At 39.4% G+C, this 20,544-nt stretch overlaps 1 protein-coding gene across 1 annotated transcript in view; it reads left to right on the forward strand.

The window, feature by feature from the left end:
* The window catches only part of GRXCR1 (glutaredoxin and cysteine rich domain containing 1), a 140,620-nt gene that overhangs the window by 108,603 nt on the left and 11,473 nt on the right, over positions 1-20,544 (forward strand). The window contains exon 3 of the mRNA XM_040238119.1: positions 16,581-16,646. Coding sequence (XP_040094053.1) covers positions 16,581-16,646 — 66 coding nt within the window. The remainder of the gene's footprint in view (positions 1-16,580; positions 16,647-20,544) is intronic.

Below are 20,544 nucleotides of genomic sequence, written 5' to 3' on the forward strand. Positions count from 1 at the left end.
AATCAACAAGGGATTAATCTCCAAAATATACAAACAGCTCATACAGCTCAATTAAAAAAAAATAAAAAGAAAAACCCAGTCAAGAAATGAGCAGAAGATCTAAATAGACATTTTTCCAAAGAAGACATGTGTTCAGTTGTTCAGTCATGTCCGACTCTTCGTGACCCCTGAACTATAGCCCTCCAGGCTCCTCTGTCAATGGAATATTCCAGGCAATAATACTGAGTGGGTAGCCATTTCCTCCTCCAGGGATCTTCCCAATCCAGAGATTGAATTGGGGTCTCCTGTGTCTCCCGCACTAGCAGGCAGATTCTGCACCACTGAGACACCTGGGAAGGCCCCCAAAGAAGACACATAGATGGTTAAAAAACACATGAAAAGATGCTCAACATCACTAAATTATTAGAAAAATACAACTCAAAACCATAATGACACATCACCTCACATAGGTCAGAATAGCCATCATCAAAAAAATCTACAAACAATAAATGGAGAGGATGTGGAGAAAAGGGAATCCTTCTACACAGTTCAGTTCAGTTCAGTCATGTCCGACTCTTTGTGACCCCATCAATCGCAGCACGCCAGGCCTCCCTGTCTATCACCATCTCCCGGAGTTCACCCAGACTCACGTCCATCGAGTCAGTGATGCCATCCAGCCATGTCATCCTCTGTCATCCCCTTCTCCTTCTGCCTCCAATCCCTCCCAGCATCAGAGTCTTTTCCAATGAGTCAACTCTTCCCATGAGGTGGCCAAAGTACTGGAGTGTCAGCTTTAGCATCATTCCCTCCAAAGAAATCCCAGGGCTGATCTCCTTCAGAATGGACTGGTTGGATCTCCTTGCTGACCAAGGTACTCTAAAGAATCTTCTCCAACACCACAGTTCAAAAGCATCAATTCTTTGGCGCTCAGCTTTCTTCACAGTCCAACTCTCACATCCATACATGACCACTGGAAAAACCATAGCCTTGTCTAGATGGACCTTTGTTGGCAAAGTAATTAATGTCTCTGCTTTTCAATATGCTATTGGTGCATCCTGTTCTGTATGGAATTTCCTTAAAATACTAAAAATAGAGCTACCCTATGATCCTGCAATCCCATTTCTGGGCATATATCTGGAAAAAACCATATTCAAAAAAATACATACACCCCAGTGTTCACTGCAGCAGTATTTATAATCGCCAAGTCCTGAAAACAACCTAAATGTCCTCTCCCCTTTCTTTGAAAGGAAAGAGATTCTTTGTTTCCTACAGAGCAGTGAAGCCATTCTCCTGTGCTCCTTCTGAGCTTCTACTCCTATCCCAGCCCCAGGCCCACTTTTTTCCCTCAAGTTACCCCCAAATTGGGACTTCTCCCCCAAACAGCTTTAACCCTTAAAAGGTATCTTGCTTGGAGCCATTGCTAGAAAATTTTAAAAGTTTGTATAAAATCATCATACACTGAATTAAGAGAATAGTGTCAATTCACTAACTCCTAAGCAGCAGACAAACTCTTAAACCAGTCCAAAGTATATGGTTGGCTCATTGGTTTGTAAGCATCATTTAGTAAACAACAAGCCCACTAAATTCCTAAGATGGTTGGATATCAGATGGTTGCTGGAGATTAACTTCTATTTAATGTACATTTTTTAACCTGTTGTGATGTATCAGCCTATGCTGATTGGGTTATTACCAAAACATGTTGGGGGAAGGGTGAGGACTATATTATCAATTCATACTTTTTCCAGTCATATACTAGGGACAATGTGTATAGCTATAAGCATTTCTTTCTTCTACAATTTAAATCCTGCATCTTTCTCAGAGATTACTGGATACCTTTATAATACCTTCAAAGTTACCTTCTTTGTTCATCTGTAAACTGTGTTTTCAGTGAGACTCTACTCTGTTTCTTTTGCTTGCCCCAAATAAAGTTGTCTTGCTTATTGCTTAGTTTCTGAATTCACCTTGAGCAAGGGCTAAGGAGCATCAGGACTCAGTGGAGGATGGTTTGACATGAAGCTTGATGCTAGACTTTGCAAAGGGTCCAGCTTATTCCTTCATTGAGTTTTTGACTCTTGAAAAGGATCCAGTTTAAAACACTGATGTCAGGAATAGTGACAGTTATTTATTTTGCACTGTGAGGAGAGATATCTCGATTTATGTGGAGTTTTTCTGGAGAAGAAATCTATTTATTTTTACTCTTCAAAATGTAGACTTATACAGCAGTATATGTATCTTGCTGAAAACTGCTGAATGGTTTGCTTGTAATTGTTTGGCCTTGTGTTGAATATCCTTCTTATATTTTAGCTGATTTTGTCCCTCACTGCCAGCCTACTGGAACCAATGTTATGCTTTTTCCAATTTCCTGTCCTCTTTAATCCTTCTTGTAAATACCAGGAGCAAAGAGATGATAGTTTATTTTGGTCTCACAGGAAATAAAGGTACTGATACTTATGGTCTGATGTAAATGAGACCTGTATTGAGTGACAGTTTAGTCTCTGAGATATTTTCTTTAATTCAGTTGAATTTTAAAATTTAATCCTAATGTACTTAAAAACTTTAATTTAAAAATATACTTTTATTTTGCAATAACCTTTGAGAGATTGGTTGGGTGCAATTTATTATTTGTAGCACATTCTTTAGCTTTAATTATATGTCCTCTTTTCTGTGGACCAATGTGTGTTTGTTATGTTGAACCATAATAAGTGGCACTAATGGCAATGCTGTGTTGTTCAACCTTATGTTGTTCAAGAACAAAGAATCGCTGCAGGAAGGGAGACCGTGACCAGATTGCAAATTATAGGCTTTAAGGAGCCAGGCTGCAGTATTTCCTCTTGCTGTACCGAGGTATCCTACACTAATATCTGTGGGAGACAGTACACATAGGGCAAGAGATGCCAGATGTAGGGGAAGGGCACCAGGACTCAGCATCTTGCTTTCTGTTCCTTGCTTCTGATGCGAAGGATTTTCGTCTATTAGGGAGGCCAAAGCTTTGAAAAGGAAGCCCAAAGCATGAAATTTCATTCAGAAGTATTTAGGAGACACGCAGATGCGTCTGGCTCCATGCCAAGTGCCAGTTATATACAATGTTGAATTACATAGCTGTTGTCCTGTCTCATGGAGCTTACATTCTACTGGGGGAGAGGGACAGGCAAATATTAGGAACAGGTGCTAAATTACAGATAGAAAGTTACTATGCAGTTAGCAGGGTCTAAGATTGAGAGTAATTAGAAAAAGGGTTTATTTAATTTGGGTGATCAGAGGAGGTCTGTTTTAGGATCTGAGACTTGAAGCTAAGACTTGGAACATTACAATGAGGCCGCCATAAAAGCCACCCTGGGAGCTGTGAATTCTGATTGTAGAGCTTTTCTGCATTCAAACAGGTGCTTGATGCTCTAAGGCAGGAAAGAACTGGCATGTTTTGGGTGCTATAAGAAAACTGAAGGAAAAACCAATGGGAAGGTCATGAGCTTGACACAGAAGTGAGGCTGTAAAGTAGTTTAGAGAATTGGAAGGCGACATGCTGTGCAGGTTCCTTCAGGTCATGGTAAGAGGTCTGGCTTCTGGTATAAATGGAAGACAAAGGTATTCAATGTTTTTAATGAGGGGAATGGCAAATGAGGTGACCATTCTGGCATTGTAAAAGGTTATTCTGATCTCTGCGTGGAGTAGAGATTGATGGTGAGCATGAATAAAACCTCAGAAATAGTGGACCTTTGAAACAGAATGTTAGCAATAGAAGTGACAAGAAATGGATGGTTTCAAAATAAACAATGTAGGTGAATAAATAGGACTTCCTGATTGCTTGGATGTGGGGTGATGAGTAAGGAGTCAAGATCAACTGCTAGAATGTTAATTTGAGTGCCTGTCTACTTGGTGATATCATTTATAGTTTAGTAACTAAGTAATTGGCCTTAAAAGCCTGGATAGTTTCCATATGAGGATTTATGCTTTGAGTCTTAGAAGCAGCCTCATTTATACATTCTAATAAAATTCCTTGACATTATTTTCACACCTCATAATGTCTTAACTGGTTAATTTTATATTTTCAAATATTTTTTTGTTTTATTTTAAAAATGTTTCTGGGCTCTCTTTATCTTACTTTTCTTAGTCTACTGTGACTTTGGTTATAATATTTTATTTCACTAGTATATTTTTCCTAGCTTTTATTCGCTTAGTTTCATTTAGTTTTCATTGATTACATTAAACTTCTTTTTATTCTTGGAAGCTACTTTTAAATTTTACCTTTTACTGTTTTAGATATGCTTTCATTTCTCTTAATTTATTTTGTCTTGTTTAGTATATTGTCTTTTATCTGTGACTGTACTTTGCCTTTTAAATGGGTGGAAGATAAATGATCATTTCATGGATTAGCCCACCTTTTAAACAAGAGACTATATATTTACTCTCTAGAGTTCCTGAAACAGTCCCTAGAGCCTAGGTCCTTTAATAAATGACCTCTGTTTCCATCTATTTGCTTTTGTGCTTCACAGGAAGGAAAATAGAGATGCACAGGTCAGAAATTTACAGCATAAGTTTGCCTGTACTGAGGGCATAATGAAATGCTGAAACACTCCGTGAGGCTTAAGAACTGACAAGGTCTAAAATCTATGTTCTTTACTATCTACTATCAGTTAACATTAGACAAAATTTATACTGCTTTTATAGTGTTTTAGTGCAATAATAACAGTAATAGCAAGTATATTAACAGATATTATTATTAACCACTTTCTATGTTCTGTATTAAACAGTAACAACGTGTATTAGTATCATGCTTTAGCCTCATAGTATCCCTTAAAGATAGGTATTATTTTGAAAACATATATATGTATATGTTTATAAGTGAAAAACAGTGAAGTTTGGTGAAGAAAAGCATAGACTTTGGAGCCAGGTAGACTTAGATTAGAGCTTCCCTGGTGGCTCAGATGGTAAAGATTCTGCCAGCAAAGCAAGAGACCCAGTTTTGATCCCTGGGTGGGGAAAATACGAAGGGCATGGCTACCCGCTCCAGTATTCTTGCCTGGAGAATCCCATGGATAGAGGAGCCTGGCAGGCTACAGTCCAGGGGCCTGCAAAGAGTTGGACATGACTGAGCCACTAACACAGAGAGATTCAGATTGCAATCCTGACCTTGCCAACTATTAGCTGTAGGCTGACCTTGAACAGGCACTCTTAGAATACTTTTACAATTCCTTTGAGTCTTATGTTCTCTATTTTTACAACTAGGATTTAAAAAGACGGCTTGCAGGGAAGCAGTGCAGATCCAAAAAGTGATGCTTGCAAAGCACATGCTCATTAAGCTTCTGCTTAGAGAAGAGGCTTCTCTTAGCCTCTGCCACAGTGTCACTGCTCTAACTCCTTCCTCCCACATCCCTTGAGAACTGCCCTCCTGGCATTGTTCTACCCACTGAAACAGCCAGGAGATGAATCACAGACGCCTTGTACTCTGAGAAAATTGTAAGCTTCGTTTCTTTGGAGGTCACAGAGGCCAGAACAAAAGGAAATGAGAAAGGAGTACCAAGCTTTGTCCTCAGTCCTGATTTGGAGACCTGAGTTGATTCATCCTTCTTGAACCTGCCTTCAAAATCAGTGCCTCGATTTGCTTTTCTGGAACGGGAGATAGTCCTGGCAAGAAAAGCCCCTGGTAAAGAGGAGGAAAAGAGCCTAAACATAGCTACAAGAATTCTCTCTGGACAAGGTTATTATTGTCACTGTATTTTACTTTCCCCCCTAAATCTTGTAGCTAAAAGCAACAACAAAAAAATAACATTAAGTTTTGGGCAGTACCCAAGGATTTGTGCTGGTTTCTAACTCATTCTCTCTGATGTCTTCCTCATCCTCTCTTTGTCTCTATCTTTAGCTTATCTCAACATAAATCTCTCTCTCTCTCTATATATATATATATATATATAAGCACATCTATACTTATATATGCATACATATCTGTATGTCTATATCAGTCTATACATCTATTTTTCAATCATCTCTGTGAATCATGCATGTGTGTGCATGCTAAGTCACTGCAGTAGTGTCCAGCTCTTTGTGACCTCATGGACTATAGGCTGCCAGGCTCCTTTGTCCATTGCATTTTCCAGGCAAGAATACTGGAGCAGGTTGCCATGCCCTTCTCCAGGGGATCTTATTCATCCAGTGATCGAACCTGTGTCTCTTACATCTCCTGAACTGGCAGACAGTTTCTTTATGACCAGCGCCACTTGGGAAGCCCAAATTACGCATAGGTTATTCTTTTAAACAAGGTAGACGATGTATATTTGTCTCTCAAAGAAGTTTGAGTTGGAGGTAGTGCAGGGGTACAGACTGTCTCTTTTCTATAAGTGGTTCTTCTAACTTACTGCACCTCCCTTCAGGGTGAGCCTCACTCCATGCTTCCCAGCTTATTTAAAAGAGAAAGTGTAAGACAATCTGCCTAATTTAAGAGTGTGGCTTGGGAGCTGCTTATATTGGCAAGGACTTAGTCGTAAGGCTGCAGCTAACCACACAGAGGCTGAGAAAAATAGGCTCTCAGTGTATGCTCTGCCCAAAGAGGTCTCAGAGGATTTTCTAACTACAAAGGAGACTGGAGCATGGATAATAACAGTGGAGCAGAGGTAATTAGTATTCTCCCCATACTATTATAGAAGGAAGATTGTCCCACTGTGAGAAGGTCACTGAAGTTGATTTCAGAAAAGAAAGCAATGTCTTTCCAAACGCCATTTCTGAAATTAAGCTAAATGAAACACCCATGACTTATACAAGTTTGCTGAAAACAAGAAGGAACACATATTTTAATTTCCAAGGCTCTATGTGTGCCTGTTTAGTTGCTCAGTTGTGTCTGACTGTGACCCCCATGAACTGTAGCTGCCAAGCTCCTCTGTTCATGGGATCTCCGAGGCAAGAATAGTGGAGTGGGTTGCCATTCCCTTCTCCTGGGGATCTTCCTGCCCAGGGATCGAAACTGGGTCTACTGAATTGCAGGTGCATTCTTTACTGTCTGAGAGACCAGGGAAGCCATGCTAAACATGTAAGAGGCATTATCTCATTTATTTCTTACAACTCTGCATGATAGAGATATTTTTCTCTTCATTTTATAGCTGAGAAGGCTGAGGTTTGGAGGGATTAACTGCCCAAACTCACACAGCAAATAAGTAGTCAAGACAGGATTTAATGTGTGGCTGAGCCCACCAGTTTAACCCCAGTGCTACAACCTTCTCAGCAGATCTTGTTACTGGTATGATTTCCTTCCCCTTAGGATTAAAGGAGAATTACCATCATCCTTATTCTCTTGTTCTGAAGATACATAATAAATGGACTCCCAAAAGAATGAAAGGAATCATCTGATTTGTGGCTGATTGGGTTCATTACTTTCTGTTTTCCTTTCCAGATTAATTCTCTCCTTCTCTGGTCTGCTGTGGGCAAACCTAACAAACTGCACCACTCAAATGCCTTTAGTGTCTGACTTTAAGTGCTTTGCCCTCTGACATCAGTCAGAAGGAGACTAGAGCAGGAAATCTGAGGGAGGCAGGAAACAGAGGTATTTATTTTCTCTGCTCCCTTCATTCTGAGGTGCACCTTAGGCAGACCTTGAATTCCTCTTGGTCCCTTTCCCACGACTACATCTTTTGTTCGGCTGCTGCTGCTGCTGCTGCTGCGTCGCTTCAGTCATGTCCGACTCTGTGCTCTGTATACATTAAACTCAAACGTAGTAACAGCTTCCTCTTTTTGCCAGCACTGGGGTGCTTCATCAAGCCTGTTGGTTTACTTAATGCTGTTCAGACTTCTGTAAATGGGTCCCTCATTAAATGCTCTTCAGCTAAATTGTTTGTACATCCCAATTTCCTTCTGGGATCCTGAAAGATGCATTGGGTTTATTCTCATAAATTAAACAAACAAAAATATTAGATAACCCATGACCCTTTTACATGGTAGAACTTATGAAAAAATAGTATAGCTACTTTATTTCATGAGCATGAATTTCACTAGAGATGTCTTTCTAGGTAGCAGCTAGGTAGGAGTGGTGCTTTGATCTTTTGATAATTTTACTGTGTTGGTGTTGTTCAGTCGCTAAGTCTTGTCCAATTCTCTGCGACCCCATGGACTGCAGCACTCCAGGCTCCTCTGTCCTCCACTGTCTCCTGGAGTTTGCTCAAATTTACTAAGGTAGTAATGACAAAATAAAGTAATTTTCATTGACTGCTGCAGTGATGATTCTTTAGTTAACCCATCTGTGTTTAAACATCCTTGGATCCCATCTGGGTTAAACCCCATTCAAGTAGGAGCTCCCTCCTATTGATGAAATTTTAACTGACATTTTTATCATCTAATTATATTTCTCAATTACTCTCACCATATGAGTCTTTCTCAAATATTTTTCCTGCTGAGTAATTAAATATCCATATGTCCCAGAAAAATAATCAACTCAATTTTCATCAACAAAGTTTTTCACTAACTGTCCCTTTTTGAGTCTTCAAAGGTCTAGTTGAAAGCTTACTAAATCTCCCATAATAAAGAATACTTTAGCCATTCTACAACTTAGCTAAGAACTTTTATTGTCTGGAAAGTCCTCAAGTATGTCACCTTTTCAATAGGTTACACAACTGAGTTTTTCATCCCACTGTTTTATATGAGCCCCCCTTTTATTACAGTCCCTTTATGGTGACATTACCCCAAAACAATTGTGAGACTTTTGTTGATTTGCATGTGCCTTTTATTATTTATTGACTGTGGATGGAAAATGTTTGTGAACCAGATTTCGAGAGCTTGAAATAGATTCTAGCTTATAAATGTCCTTGGGGAGTTCAATAATAATAATAATAATAAACAAGTAAATGACTACTATTTATTGAACTCCTATCATGCATTATACAAAGTTCTAGACTCATATCATTTCATGCCATCTTTCCAACAACACTGTACACATTATTATACACAATTTACAAATAAGGAAACTGAGTCTTAAAGAGTTTTTGTCCAAGTTAATTTGTAAGTGGAGACACTGGGATTTAATCTGGAGTCTTATTAAAAAATCGTTTGATTATAAAAATAGACAAGTTGGACTACCTCAAACTAAAAAGCTTTTGCACGGCAAGGGAAACCATCTACAGAATGAAAAGTCCACCTTCAGAATGGGAGGAAATATTTGCAAATCATACACCTAATAAGGGGTTAATATTCAAAATATAAATTCAATAGTGAAAAGGCAAATAATGCAATTAAAAATGGGCAGAGGATCTGAATGAACATTTTTACAAATAAGACTTACAAATGGCCAAGTACATAAAAAGGTACTCAGTGTCAGTAATTCTCAAGAAAATACAAGTCAAAACCATGAGACATCACCTCACACCTGTTAGAATGACTGTCATCAAAAAGGCAAGAAATAACAAGTGTTGGCAAGGATGTGAAGAAAAGGCAACCCTTGTACACTATTGGCGAAAATACAAATTGGTGCAGCCACTGTGCAAAATAGTATGGGTGTTCCTTAAAAACCTAAAAATAGAACTACCATATAATCCAGCAATTCCACTGTGGGGTGTTCACTCTGAATGTTCATTTCCGCATTATTTGCAATAGCCAAGATACAGAACAACCTAACTGCCCATCAATTGATAAGTGGTTAAAGAAAATATGATACATATATGTTTTTCAACCAGAAAAATGAAGGAAATCTTGCCATTTGTGATCTCATGAATGGTCCTTTATGGCATTGTGCTAAATGAAATAAGTCAGAGAAAGAAAGGTACAATATGATCTCACTTATATGTGGAATCTAACCCCCACAATAAAAATTAAAAAAAAAAGAGTCCCCCAAAGTCATAGATACAGAGAACAGATTGATGTTTGCCAAAGGTATAGTGGGTGAAAATAAAATGGGTGAAGGGGGGTCAAAAGGTACAAATTTACAGTTATAAAACAAATAAGTTATATGATATTATGTACAGAATGGTAACTGTTGTTAAGAGTACTATACTGCATATTTGAAAACTGCTAAGAGAGCATATCTGAAAAGTTCTCATCACAAGAAAAAAATATTGTAGTTATGTATGACGATGAGTGTTAATTGGACTTCTTATAGCGATCATTTCACAGTATATACAAATTCCAAATCATAATGTCATACACCTAGAAACAGTTAGATGTTATATGTCAATTATATCTCAGTTTAAAAAAATACACCTTTGTGAGCTTAATTACTATATTCTAAAACTCAATTTATGAGGAGAAAATTTTGTGACACAGTAGGTGACAATCTAAATCTATTAAATAATGCAGTCTTCTGGCTTATTCTGCTCAACTCTCAATACTATCTTCTTTTAGCCTGGTAACTTGGTATCACTTTTATATGATTTGATATTAATATTGTGGGGGTCTCCAAAATCACTGCAGATGGTGACTGCAGCCATGAAATTAAAAGACGCTTACTCTTTGGAAGAAAAGTTATGACCAACCTAGATAGCATATTCAAAAGCAGAGACATTACTTTGCTGACTAAGGTCCGTCTAGTCAAGGCTATGGTTTTTCCTGTGGTCATGTATGGATGTGAGAGTTGGACTGTGAAGAAGGCTGAGCGCCGAAGAATTGATGCTTTTGAACTGAGGTGTTGGAGAAGACTCTTGAGAGTCCCTTGGACTGCAAGGAGATCCAACCAGTCCATTCTGAAGGAGATCAGCCCTGGGATTTCTTTGGAAGGAATGATGCTAAAGCTGAAACTCCAGTACTTTGGCCACCTCATGCGAAGAGTTGACTCAGTGGAAAAGACTCTGATGGTGGGAGGGATTGGGGGCAGGAGGAGAAGGGGACGACAGAGGATGAGAGGGCTGGATGGCATCACTGACTTGATGGACGTGAGTCTGAGTGAACTCCGGGAGATGGTGATGGACAGGGAGGCCTGGCGTGCTGCGATTCATGGAGTCGCAAAGAGTCGGACATGACTGAGCGACTGAACTGAACTGAACTGATATTAAGGCAAAAGGAGAGGCGGCCTTCTGCCATAGGAAAGAAAATAATATACATTGTTATGAACATTTGTTTTGATGATATGGATTTATTATAAAAAACAATCAAGATTAACCTCCATAGGAAGTTGTTCTTTAGAACCACCTGAAAAAATTAATTACATAAAACTAAAATTAGTCTTTGGCGGGTATTTTCTAACACCAAAAATCTGTGTTATATAATTGCACAAAACAAGTCAGCTAGTTTAATTTTACACTTACTTCTGCCTGCCAGGGACGGAGGAATACTGTGATTTTTAGAATGAGATTATCCACAGGAGCCTTTACTGGTTTTTTTAGACACTGGTGGGATACTGCTTCAGCTGTTTTGAACACTTTCCAAGCCTAAGTGTTTCGTGTAGAATACCAGGGCCTCAGTGGAGTTTGTTCATGTGCTGGAGATGATCCAAAGCTAATTCCTGAAGTCAATCCTGCCTTTGTCAGCTGGGCTCAGGTGGCCTATCTCTGGGGTGGATGTAACCTTCCATTCTGGGCCACATGGCAACCATAACAATACACATTTGTTGAACACATCCTTTGGCAGGCATCCTGCTGCGTAGTAGTTGAGTTGCTTAAACACCAGCTCTGCCATCTGCTCTCCTGATTACACAGCGGAAGGATCCTTTAGCAGCCAGGACTTGACAGTCCTAACCTCCTGGGCTTCATCAGAAGGCAACTGCCAGTGGTTTGTTCTTTGCTTCCTATCATGTGCCCAGATGAGAGAAGTGATAACTAGAGGAAATCATTTGCATTGTCTTCATCCCTCTGTCTACTCTAGGTATCTGTCTTTCTGTTTTGGTCCCTTGCAAGTTTACCTCCACCAAGGTACATGTTGATTCATGACCTTGTTTATTTTCCTTTTTAAGTGGCAATTATCCTAAGAAACTGCCATTTGGAGTTTATTACTGAATTTACTACAAAAAGATAGAAGACATAAATTTAGCAAATATTTACTGAGTGTGTATAGTGCATCCCACAGAGTGCTGGTCCTTGAAGCTGTAGCCCCTGTCATCACCGCTAGGATTGCTGTGCAGTGGGACACAGTGTGGTCTAAGAGCACAGAGGTGGGAAGGACTGATTTTTGTCTTAGAAAATCAGACATTTCATTAAGAAGGTAACGTTTCCACTGGGTTTGGGAGGATGTATAGGAGTTTCCCTGAAGAGGATGGTGAGGATAGGAGAAACTAGGCAAAAGGATGGAGCATGTGCAAAGGCATGTTATCTTATATTATGCAAGGATGTGGTGTGTCCAGGAAAACGGGAGAAATTCAGAGTATCAGCATATGGTATGACAGCACAGGGCTGGAAAGGTTGGTCCAAAAAGATAGTGAAGGCCTTTGTAGATGGTGCTAAGGATGTTGGGTTTCATCCCAGTCACTCAAAGATATAATAAAATATATTTAGAGAAATAAGTGCAGGGAGGAATTAGAGAGGAAAAAGGAACCTGGTTTAAGCAGGCGAGATGAATCATATATTGTTTGGTTCAAGAGCCATTTCTGTATTGACCTGGAGACTATGGGCTTCTCTGGTGGCTCAGTGGTGAAGAATCCACCTGCCAATCCCTGCAAATGCAGGAGATCTGAGTTTGATCCCTGGGTCCGGAAGATCTTTGAGAAGGAAATGGCAATCCACTCCAGTATTCTTGCCTGGGAACTCCCATGGATAGAAGAGCCTGGCAGGCTACAGTCCATGGAATCACAAAGAGTCAGACACAGGTTAGGGGCTAAACAATAACAAAAACAAATATTAATGTTTTATAGTTAATAAAAAGGCAAGGGTTATTTATTATATCAGCCAATTCTTCTAAAATCTTATGCAAGGCATTGCATTGTGTAAACTACTGTGCTAAGAAAACTTTGTTTCAGTGGAGGAGCTGGCTCAGAATCAAACTTAAGGCTCAATCATAGCTATCGTTTTGTTTTACACGTGCCACATCATCATATGTAAACTATCAAAGTAAGTATTATTATCACAGTTTTTGAAATGAAGAAACTAAAGTATGAAGAGCATAAGGGAGGTACCTCAGGCCTTGTATTTGACTAACAGAAAGGCCTGGGATACTGCCCTTATCATCACACTTTAGTTTCTTCATTTCAAAAATCGTGACAATAATACTTACTTCACACTGATGATTAAAAGAGCCAGTGTCTGTAAACCACTTAACATATCATTATTATCATTATTTTCAGGAAGATATTAATTTTCAGAAAAAAAACATGATTCGACATTAATTGAAAAATATACTAGAAATATTTCCACAGGTATATTGGCAGTCTTGGCAAACCGTGCCAATCAATAGAATCATTAATTAATTTCTACTTGTGTGGACTTTTATGTGGAGTTATATTTTAAAAGCAACAAACACACATGTGACATTCCTAGCCGAATACCAGCCAGGAAAAAAGACTATGTCTCAAGAATGCTGATGCTTAAGGAAATGCACTCCCTTTTTTGGATACAAGGGCTTCATTATTGGTCAAGTAATAATCGGAAAGCTCTCGATGGAAAACAGTATGGAATAAGAGCTTTGGAATATGAAAATGCAGTGCAGACAGAGTTATCTTGGTAAATATCAGATTGAGAGTCACCCTGGTAAATGTCCCAAGGCTCGGGATGGGAGGAATCTAATTTTTCCCTGCATTGGCAGGCAGAATTTTCACTGCTGAGTCACCAGGAAAGCCCATAGTCTTTGCCAGTGAGGCTGAGATTCCCATCCTGTTGCTGCTGCCGAAGAGCAGAGAGGACACCATTTGATGCCTTTGTCCTTCTTGTAAGATCTTGCACTTAGATTCAGCAAGGACAAGGTCAGGTGGAGGGTGCAGATGTGGAACCCTGTGGGCAAGCAGGCGATTTTGGTTGTTGTAACAGCTCAGTGCATAGCTCAGGGACCAGCGGGCTCCTCCCAAGGAAACCAGGGGAGGTCCAGCCACGTGGAGCTGTGGTGGAGGCCACATTGAGCAGCTGCAGTGAGGGGGGTGGAAATTCTTAGCTCCTAGGTCTCTATTAGAGAGCAGAGCTTTTCCTCCCTCAAGAACTTGGTCCACCATTTGTGCTATAGGCATGCAGATGTCTCCAAGAGCATAGACTCTCCTGCCTTTCGTTACATGGCTTATATGAGTACAGCCTGAGTTTCTCGTGAAACATGGAATCTGCTCCTGTAGTACTGATGGTGCTGGAATGATTTGGCTGAAGAGAGTAAACTTCATGCATCTGGGGTAGTGAGATAGTCCTTTTCTGACCTGTGCATGGTATTCTAAACAGCAGAGTAAGGCACCTTGCTAAGATAAGGAAAGATCTGGGAAGCAGATGCATGATGGCTGCGTGGGTACATTCATATTCTTTGTAGTCACTGGGGTACATTTTCTTTCATTGAAGAAAAATGAGTGATATATTTTCCTTACTGCTTAGTTCACGTACCAAATTTTCTGAGGCTTTTCCCATTTTAGTTTATGCAGAGAACCCGTGTCCCCTGTAACTCCTAAAAGAAATAGAATGTAGCAAGAGTAAAATATATCAGTTATTACCACATTTTAGGCTTTCAATGTTTTGTTTTGGTGTTTCCTTAGTTTGTTCTCACTCTAAGTAAGTCATATCTGTATTCCTGGCAAAACCACTGACAAAGAAAGGAATATAACGTGTTTTCCGTAGCCCTATATATTCATTCACTATGCTTTGTTGGACATTCCTGATTGTGATTAGGATGATATGTGTGTATGTGTGCTAAGTCACTTCAGTCTTGTCTGACTCTCTGCCCACCAGGGCTGCTCCAGGCTCCTCTGTTTATGGGATTCTCCAGGCATACATGCTGGAGTGGGTTACCATGCCCTCCTCCAAGGGATCTTGCCAATCCAGGGATCAAACTCACATCTCCTATGTCTCCTGAATTGACAGGCAGGTTCTTTACCACTAGCACCAATATAAAATAAACTGAAGTAAATGAAACGCAAAAATAAAGGCTCCTGTACAACCCTGGTGGAGTTTCCTGCCTGTCTTAAAAGCCTCACCTAGGAATGAGGCTTTTCCTCATCTGGAATCTTCAAAGTCCAGATCAAATGCTACCAACCTCAGAAAGCCTTTTCTACTCCCCATAAGCAGATCTTATTTTCTCCCTGCTGGGATCTCCTGGTTCATCCTTTTCCTGCATCACTCATTTAGCAATCATCTCCCATTCTCCTTGAGGGTTACTTGGTTGTGTGTTTACATAAAAATGTATTGTAATCTCTTAACATGAGGGCCTTTTTTATTTTTTAAATGAGTCTTTGTGTTTTCCACCCTGCTCAGCACAAACAGGAATCCAGGAAGTTTTTTTTTTTTTTTTATGTGATGATATTTCTGTCTGTCTTGATTAATCAAAAATGGTGTTCATGAATGCTCATTCACTCATTGTGTCCAACTCTTTGTGACCTCATGGACTGTAGCCCCGTTTGGTTCCTCTGTGCATGGGATTTTCCAGGCAAGAATACTGGAGTGGGTTGCCATTTCCTACCCCAAATCAAAAATGGATTCAACACTTCTTCTTTGCCAGGGATATGATGTGAAAAAGGCAGAGGCGGTCTTGTCTTTGATAGAAAATAATGATGTCTTCCTTCTTTCCCCTCTATGGCTGGATGTTGGGAAACAGAGTGGGAAAAGGTAGGTAGAGGCTGGAAGGGAAAGGAAAATGGAGTAGTTCCAAAAGACACGATGGGTTTGTGGGAAAGTGTGCATTGCCTCTGTTTTCCTTTTCACAGTAAAATATTAAAAGTTGAAAACATTAGCTCTCGAGTAAATCCCCTGCTAGTGTTCTAGTTCCAACTCTGCTTTTTCTCTGGGTGACCTTGGAATTGTTATTTAATCTCACTGAGGCTCAATTTATACTATTATGAGAATCCACCATATCAAATTAGATGATGTCGGGTGTCTACTCACAATATGTACTTTTGTGGATGCTTAGTAATTTTAATATTACTATTAGTTGCTCTTGTGTTTACATGCATGACTCTAGGGAGGGGAGGTCCAGGACTGCCTGGAAGAGGGCAGAGGTAGCCGAGGCTGGGGATTTGCTCAGAGGCTTCCTTTCCCAAGTGGCTGGCTTCAGCTTCCTGAACAACTCTGAAGGCTATGCTGGAATCTTCCATATCTGGACTTCATCTGATAGCTGTGGGTTCCCATTGCTCAACTTCTGCTGGGAATCCTTCTTTTGCCCACTATTAGCCTTACTAGATGGGAGAATATGTGAAAGGAAAGAGAAATTTATACTCCTTTGGTTTCCTGGATCTAGGTTTTGTTGTTATTATTTAGTTGCTAAGTCATGTCTGACTCTTTTGTGAACCCATGGACTATAGCCTGCCAGGCTCCTCTGTCCTTGGAATTTCCCAGCAAGAATAATGGAGTGGGTTACCATATCCTTCTCCAGGGGATCTTCCTGACCCAGGGATTGAACCTGCATCCCCTGAATTGGCAGGCAGATTCTTTACCACTTAGCCTCCAGGGAAGACTGGTTTTAGGTTTATTTAGATCTGAAGTGAAAAATCCTGTTCAGTATTTTCTGGGTTAAACTTTCCCGTCTAGAACTTTTTTCTCAAATACTAACAAAATGGATTTTCTTCCTCCCCTACCCTCTCTTGTTAATAGGGTGCTGAGAAAATTTTGTCAATGAACGAATCAGGAGAACTGCAAGACCTCTTAACCAAAATTGAGGTAATTGTGCTTTTAGCAACTTATTTTCAGTAATCAAAATGTTCAACACATTCTGATTGTAATTGAGTTTCCCTAATTGAATTTTTCCCTGCATGTTCTTACAAATATGTAACAGGATACATGTGGCAGTTTTAATTTGCTACCACCTGCCGTGAGGTTTTCTCCAGCTAGAGTGACTTTAGTGTTAGTGTCTAACAACCTCATAGTATTAGGTGAAAATTCCAGTCAGCTTTATTAGAACCTAATTCTCTGTTATAGAGATGTTGATGAGGTATTTCAAGTCAGGCCATTGTCTGGAAGCACAAATAACGTTTCTTATGTAAATTATTTTCCTTTTCCCCAAAGACCAGCTCACCATTTCTAAAGATAACAGAAAAACTTATTTCTCCAAATGTGTACCTTTTAATTTTGTTCCTGTACTTGTAATTACAACATCTCAGAAATACTTATTTGGATATATAATGTATCAAATCAGTATACACCCAGAAAGTCCTTAATATCTCTCCATTTTACCAGCCTATTTCTCTCTGTATGTAGAATTAAATTATATATATTTTATAGCCTAACTGGGTCATCTTGAGAGTGAAAAAGGTGCATTAGTAATTTTTCTGGGACAGTGCTCATGACTCAGACTTTCCCAGGTGAACCATGCAATATGTTTACATGCATTGGGTGTGCCATGGGCAGCTCTTTCTCCCAGTCTCCCTTGCTGACCTCTTTCCTGATTTTCTTCCATTCCTTCCACTTCATGGCTTCTTACTCCGTTTCCTTCTGTCTGCATAGCCTGCTATGGTTCCATTGCCTCATTCTCCTCCACCGTCATCAAGGCCCCTCTGCGGCATCACATCTTTCCTACATCATTCCAGATTTCTCCCACCTTCGCATTCCTGTATCCCTCTCCTTCTCAGGTGTTTATCACAGTCATTTAATTTTTCTTACCCCTTTTCTTTGAACATTTGAGTTGTGTCCCAAATGAACTATATGCTCCTTGGTGTTAGGAATCATGTTTTATTCATATTGTAATCTTGCCCAGAAGGACACACACAATGATGGTGTGTACTTCCTAATCTAAAACTCCTCTCAGCTCTAAAATCTGTATAGATGGGTTCATTTCTTTCCTTTTGGCCCTATATTCTACTCCAGTCCCATCAATTTGATGAAACCATTGATTTGGGTTAATATGTGCCTTTTAATTTTAGTGATTTAACTCAATGTGTATTATTATTTTCTCTGCATACTTTTATTTATACAAATGATGTTATGGAACACACCTAATTGTGTTTCAAATTCCTTTCTATAGGCACTAGGCTTTTAAGAACCACCTATGTTACCACGTGAACCTTTCATCCCTTTTTTAAAATTGCTTCATACTTCTCCATGACAGTACAGTTGAATCCAGCTTTCTTTGATGATGGAGATGTTTTTACTGTATCCTATGCAACATAGTAGTCACTGGATGCATGTGGCTACTGAGCACTTAAAGAATAGTTAGCGTGCCTGAAGAACTGAATTTTTAATTTTATTTAACTCTATTTGATTTAAATTCAAATCAAATAAAAATTTTTAAATAAGTAATATAATTAATCATATCTGACAAATAGCTTATATTTTGGACAGTGCAGCTGCACGTAGCTCACATACTATTTTTTATCTACTCATCCACTCATGTCCTCAAATAAACTGCTGCAAGGAGTAACCTTGACCACATTCGTCTGTGAATTTCTCTGAGAGTAGAAATCACTAGATAATAGCTTATGCATATCCCCAGTTTTCCAGGTAGTGCCAGATGGCTCTTCATTATGTTTGTACCATCCCTCCTACAGAGAAAGAGATTTCCTATGTTCTCACATTCCGCACAATGTTTTACATTGTTCCATAATTTTTGCCAAGGTAGTAGGGATAAAAATATAGCCTTATCATTTTAATAATGTTTTTCGGATAACCATTGGGTTTGGGCATTTCTTTGTATGCTTGTTAAATTTTTAAATTTCTTCTTCTATATGTTGTATATTACCATAAAGCGTCTGCCTACAATGCGGGAGACCCAGGTTTGATCCCTGGATCACGAAGATCCCCTGGAGAAGGAAATGGCAACCCACTCCAGTTCTCTTGCCTGGAAAATCCCATGGACAGAGGAGCCTGGTAGTTTACAGTCCATGGGGTCACAGAGTCGGACACGACTGAGCAACTTCACTTTCTTTCTTTCTTTTCTTTATGTTATATATTCTTATCCTTCCCCATTAAAAATCTTGGAATTTTTGCTGTTGTTGACTTTCAGAAGATCCTTCTATAGTCTAGATGTTAACTTTTTGTTGGTTTTAAATACTGTCAATATTTCATTCTCTATTTTTAGATTCTTTCTTGGTGTCCTTCATCCAATAGAAACCTTCTGATATAATCTAACCCACCATTTGTCCTTATTTTTGTGATTTTAAGTTTTATTTATGAAGTATGTGTCTGTCTTAAGGTCAGAAGATATCAGCCTACATTTTCTTCTATTCACTTTATACTTGTTAACATCTGGTTCTTTCATTAATGGGGGATCCATTTCTATTTTCTTATACATAGTGACATTTCCGGCATCCTCTATTAAATCATATATTATTTATTTATTGCTTTATTCTGCCAATTTTCAGCTCAGTTAAGTCATGCAGTCATGTCTGACTCTTTGCGACCCCATGGACTGCAGCACGCCAGGCCGCCCTGTCCATCACTAACTCCCGGAGTTTACTCAGACTCATGTCCATTGAGTTGGTGATGCCATCCAACCAGCTCATCCTCTGTTGTCCCCTTCTCCTCTTGCCTTCAATCTTTCCCAGCATCAGGGTCTTTTCAATGAGTCAGTTCTTCACATCAGGTGGCAAAGTATTGGAGCTTCCGCTTTAGCATCAGTCCTTCCAATGAATATTCATGACTGATTTCCTTTAGAATGGGCTGGTTGGATCTCCTTGCAGTCCAAGGGACTCTCAAGAGTCTTCTCCAGCACCACAGTTCAAAAGCATCAATTCTCGGCACTCAGGTTTCTTTATAGTCCAACTCTCACATCCATACATGTGAGAAAATGGATGGAATTTTCTATTTTCTACTGGAAAAACGATAGCTTTGACTAGATGGACCTTTGTTGGCAAAGGAATGTCTCTGCTTTTTAATATGCTGTCTAGGTTGATCATAACTTTCCTTCCAAGGAGTAAGCGTCTTTTAATTTCATGGCTGCTGTCACCATCTACAGTGATTTTGGAGCCCAAGAAAACAAAGTCTGTCACTATTTCCACTGTTTTTCCATCTATTTGCCATGAAGTAATGGGACTGGATGCCATATTCTTAGTTTTCTGAATGTTGAGCTTTAAACCAAAATTTTCACTCTCCTCTTTCACTTTCATCTAGAGGCTCTTTAGTTCTTCTTCACTTTCTGCCATAAGGGCGGTGTCATCTGCATATCTGAGGTTATTGATATTTCTCCTGGCAATCTTGATTCCAGCTTGTGCTTCATCCAGTCCAGCATTTCGCATGATGTACTCTGTATATAAGTTAAATAAGCCTGGTGACAATACACAGCCTTGATGTACCTCTTTCCCTATTTGGAACCAGTCTGTTGTTCCATGTCCACTTCTAACTGTTGCTTCTTGACCTGTATACAAATTTCTCAGGAGGCAGGTCAGGTGGTCTGGTATTCCCAACTCTTGAAGAATTTTCCACAGTGTGTTGTGATCCACACAGTCAAAGACTTTGGCATAGTCAATAAAGCAGAAGTAGATGTTTTTCTGGAACTCTCTTGCTTTTTCAATAATCCAATGAATGTTCGCTGCCAATTTTATATTATAGTAAATCACCATATATGTTCAGGTCTTTGTCTGAGCTTTCTAATAATTTCCACTGATCTGTTTGTTCCTGTTTTACC

The sequence above is a fragment of the Oryx dammah genome, unplaced genomic scaffold (genome assembly GCF_014754425.2).
Source record: "Oryx dammah isolate SB20612 unplaced genomic scaffold, SCBI_Odam_1.1 HiC_scaffold_3, whole genome shotgun sequence".
Classification (NCBI taxonomy): Eukaryota; Metazoa; Chordata; class Mammalia; order Artiodactyla; family Bovidae; genus Oryx; species Oryx dammah.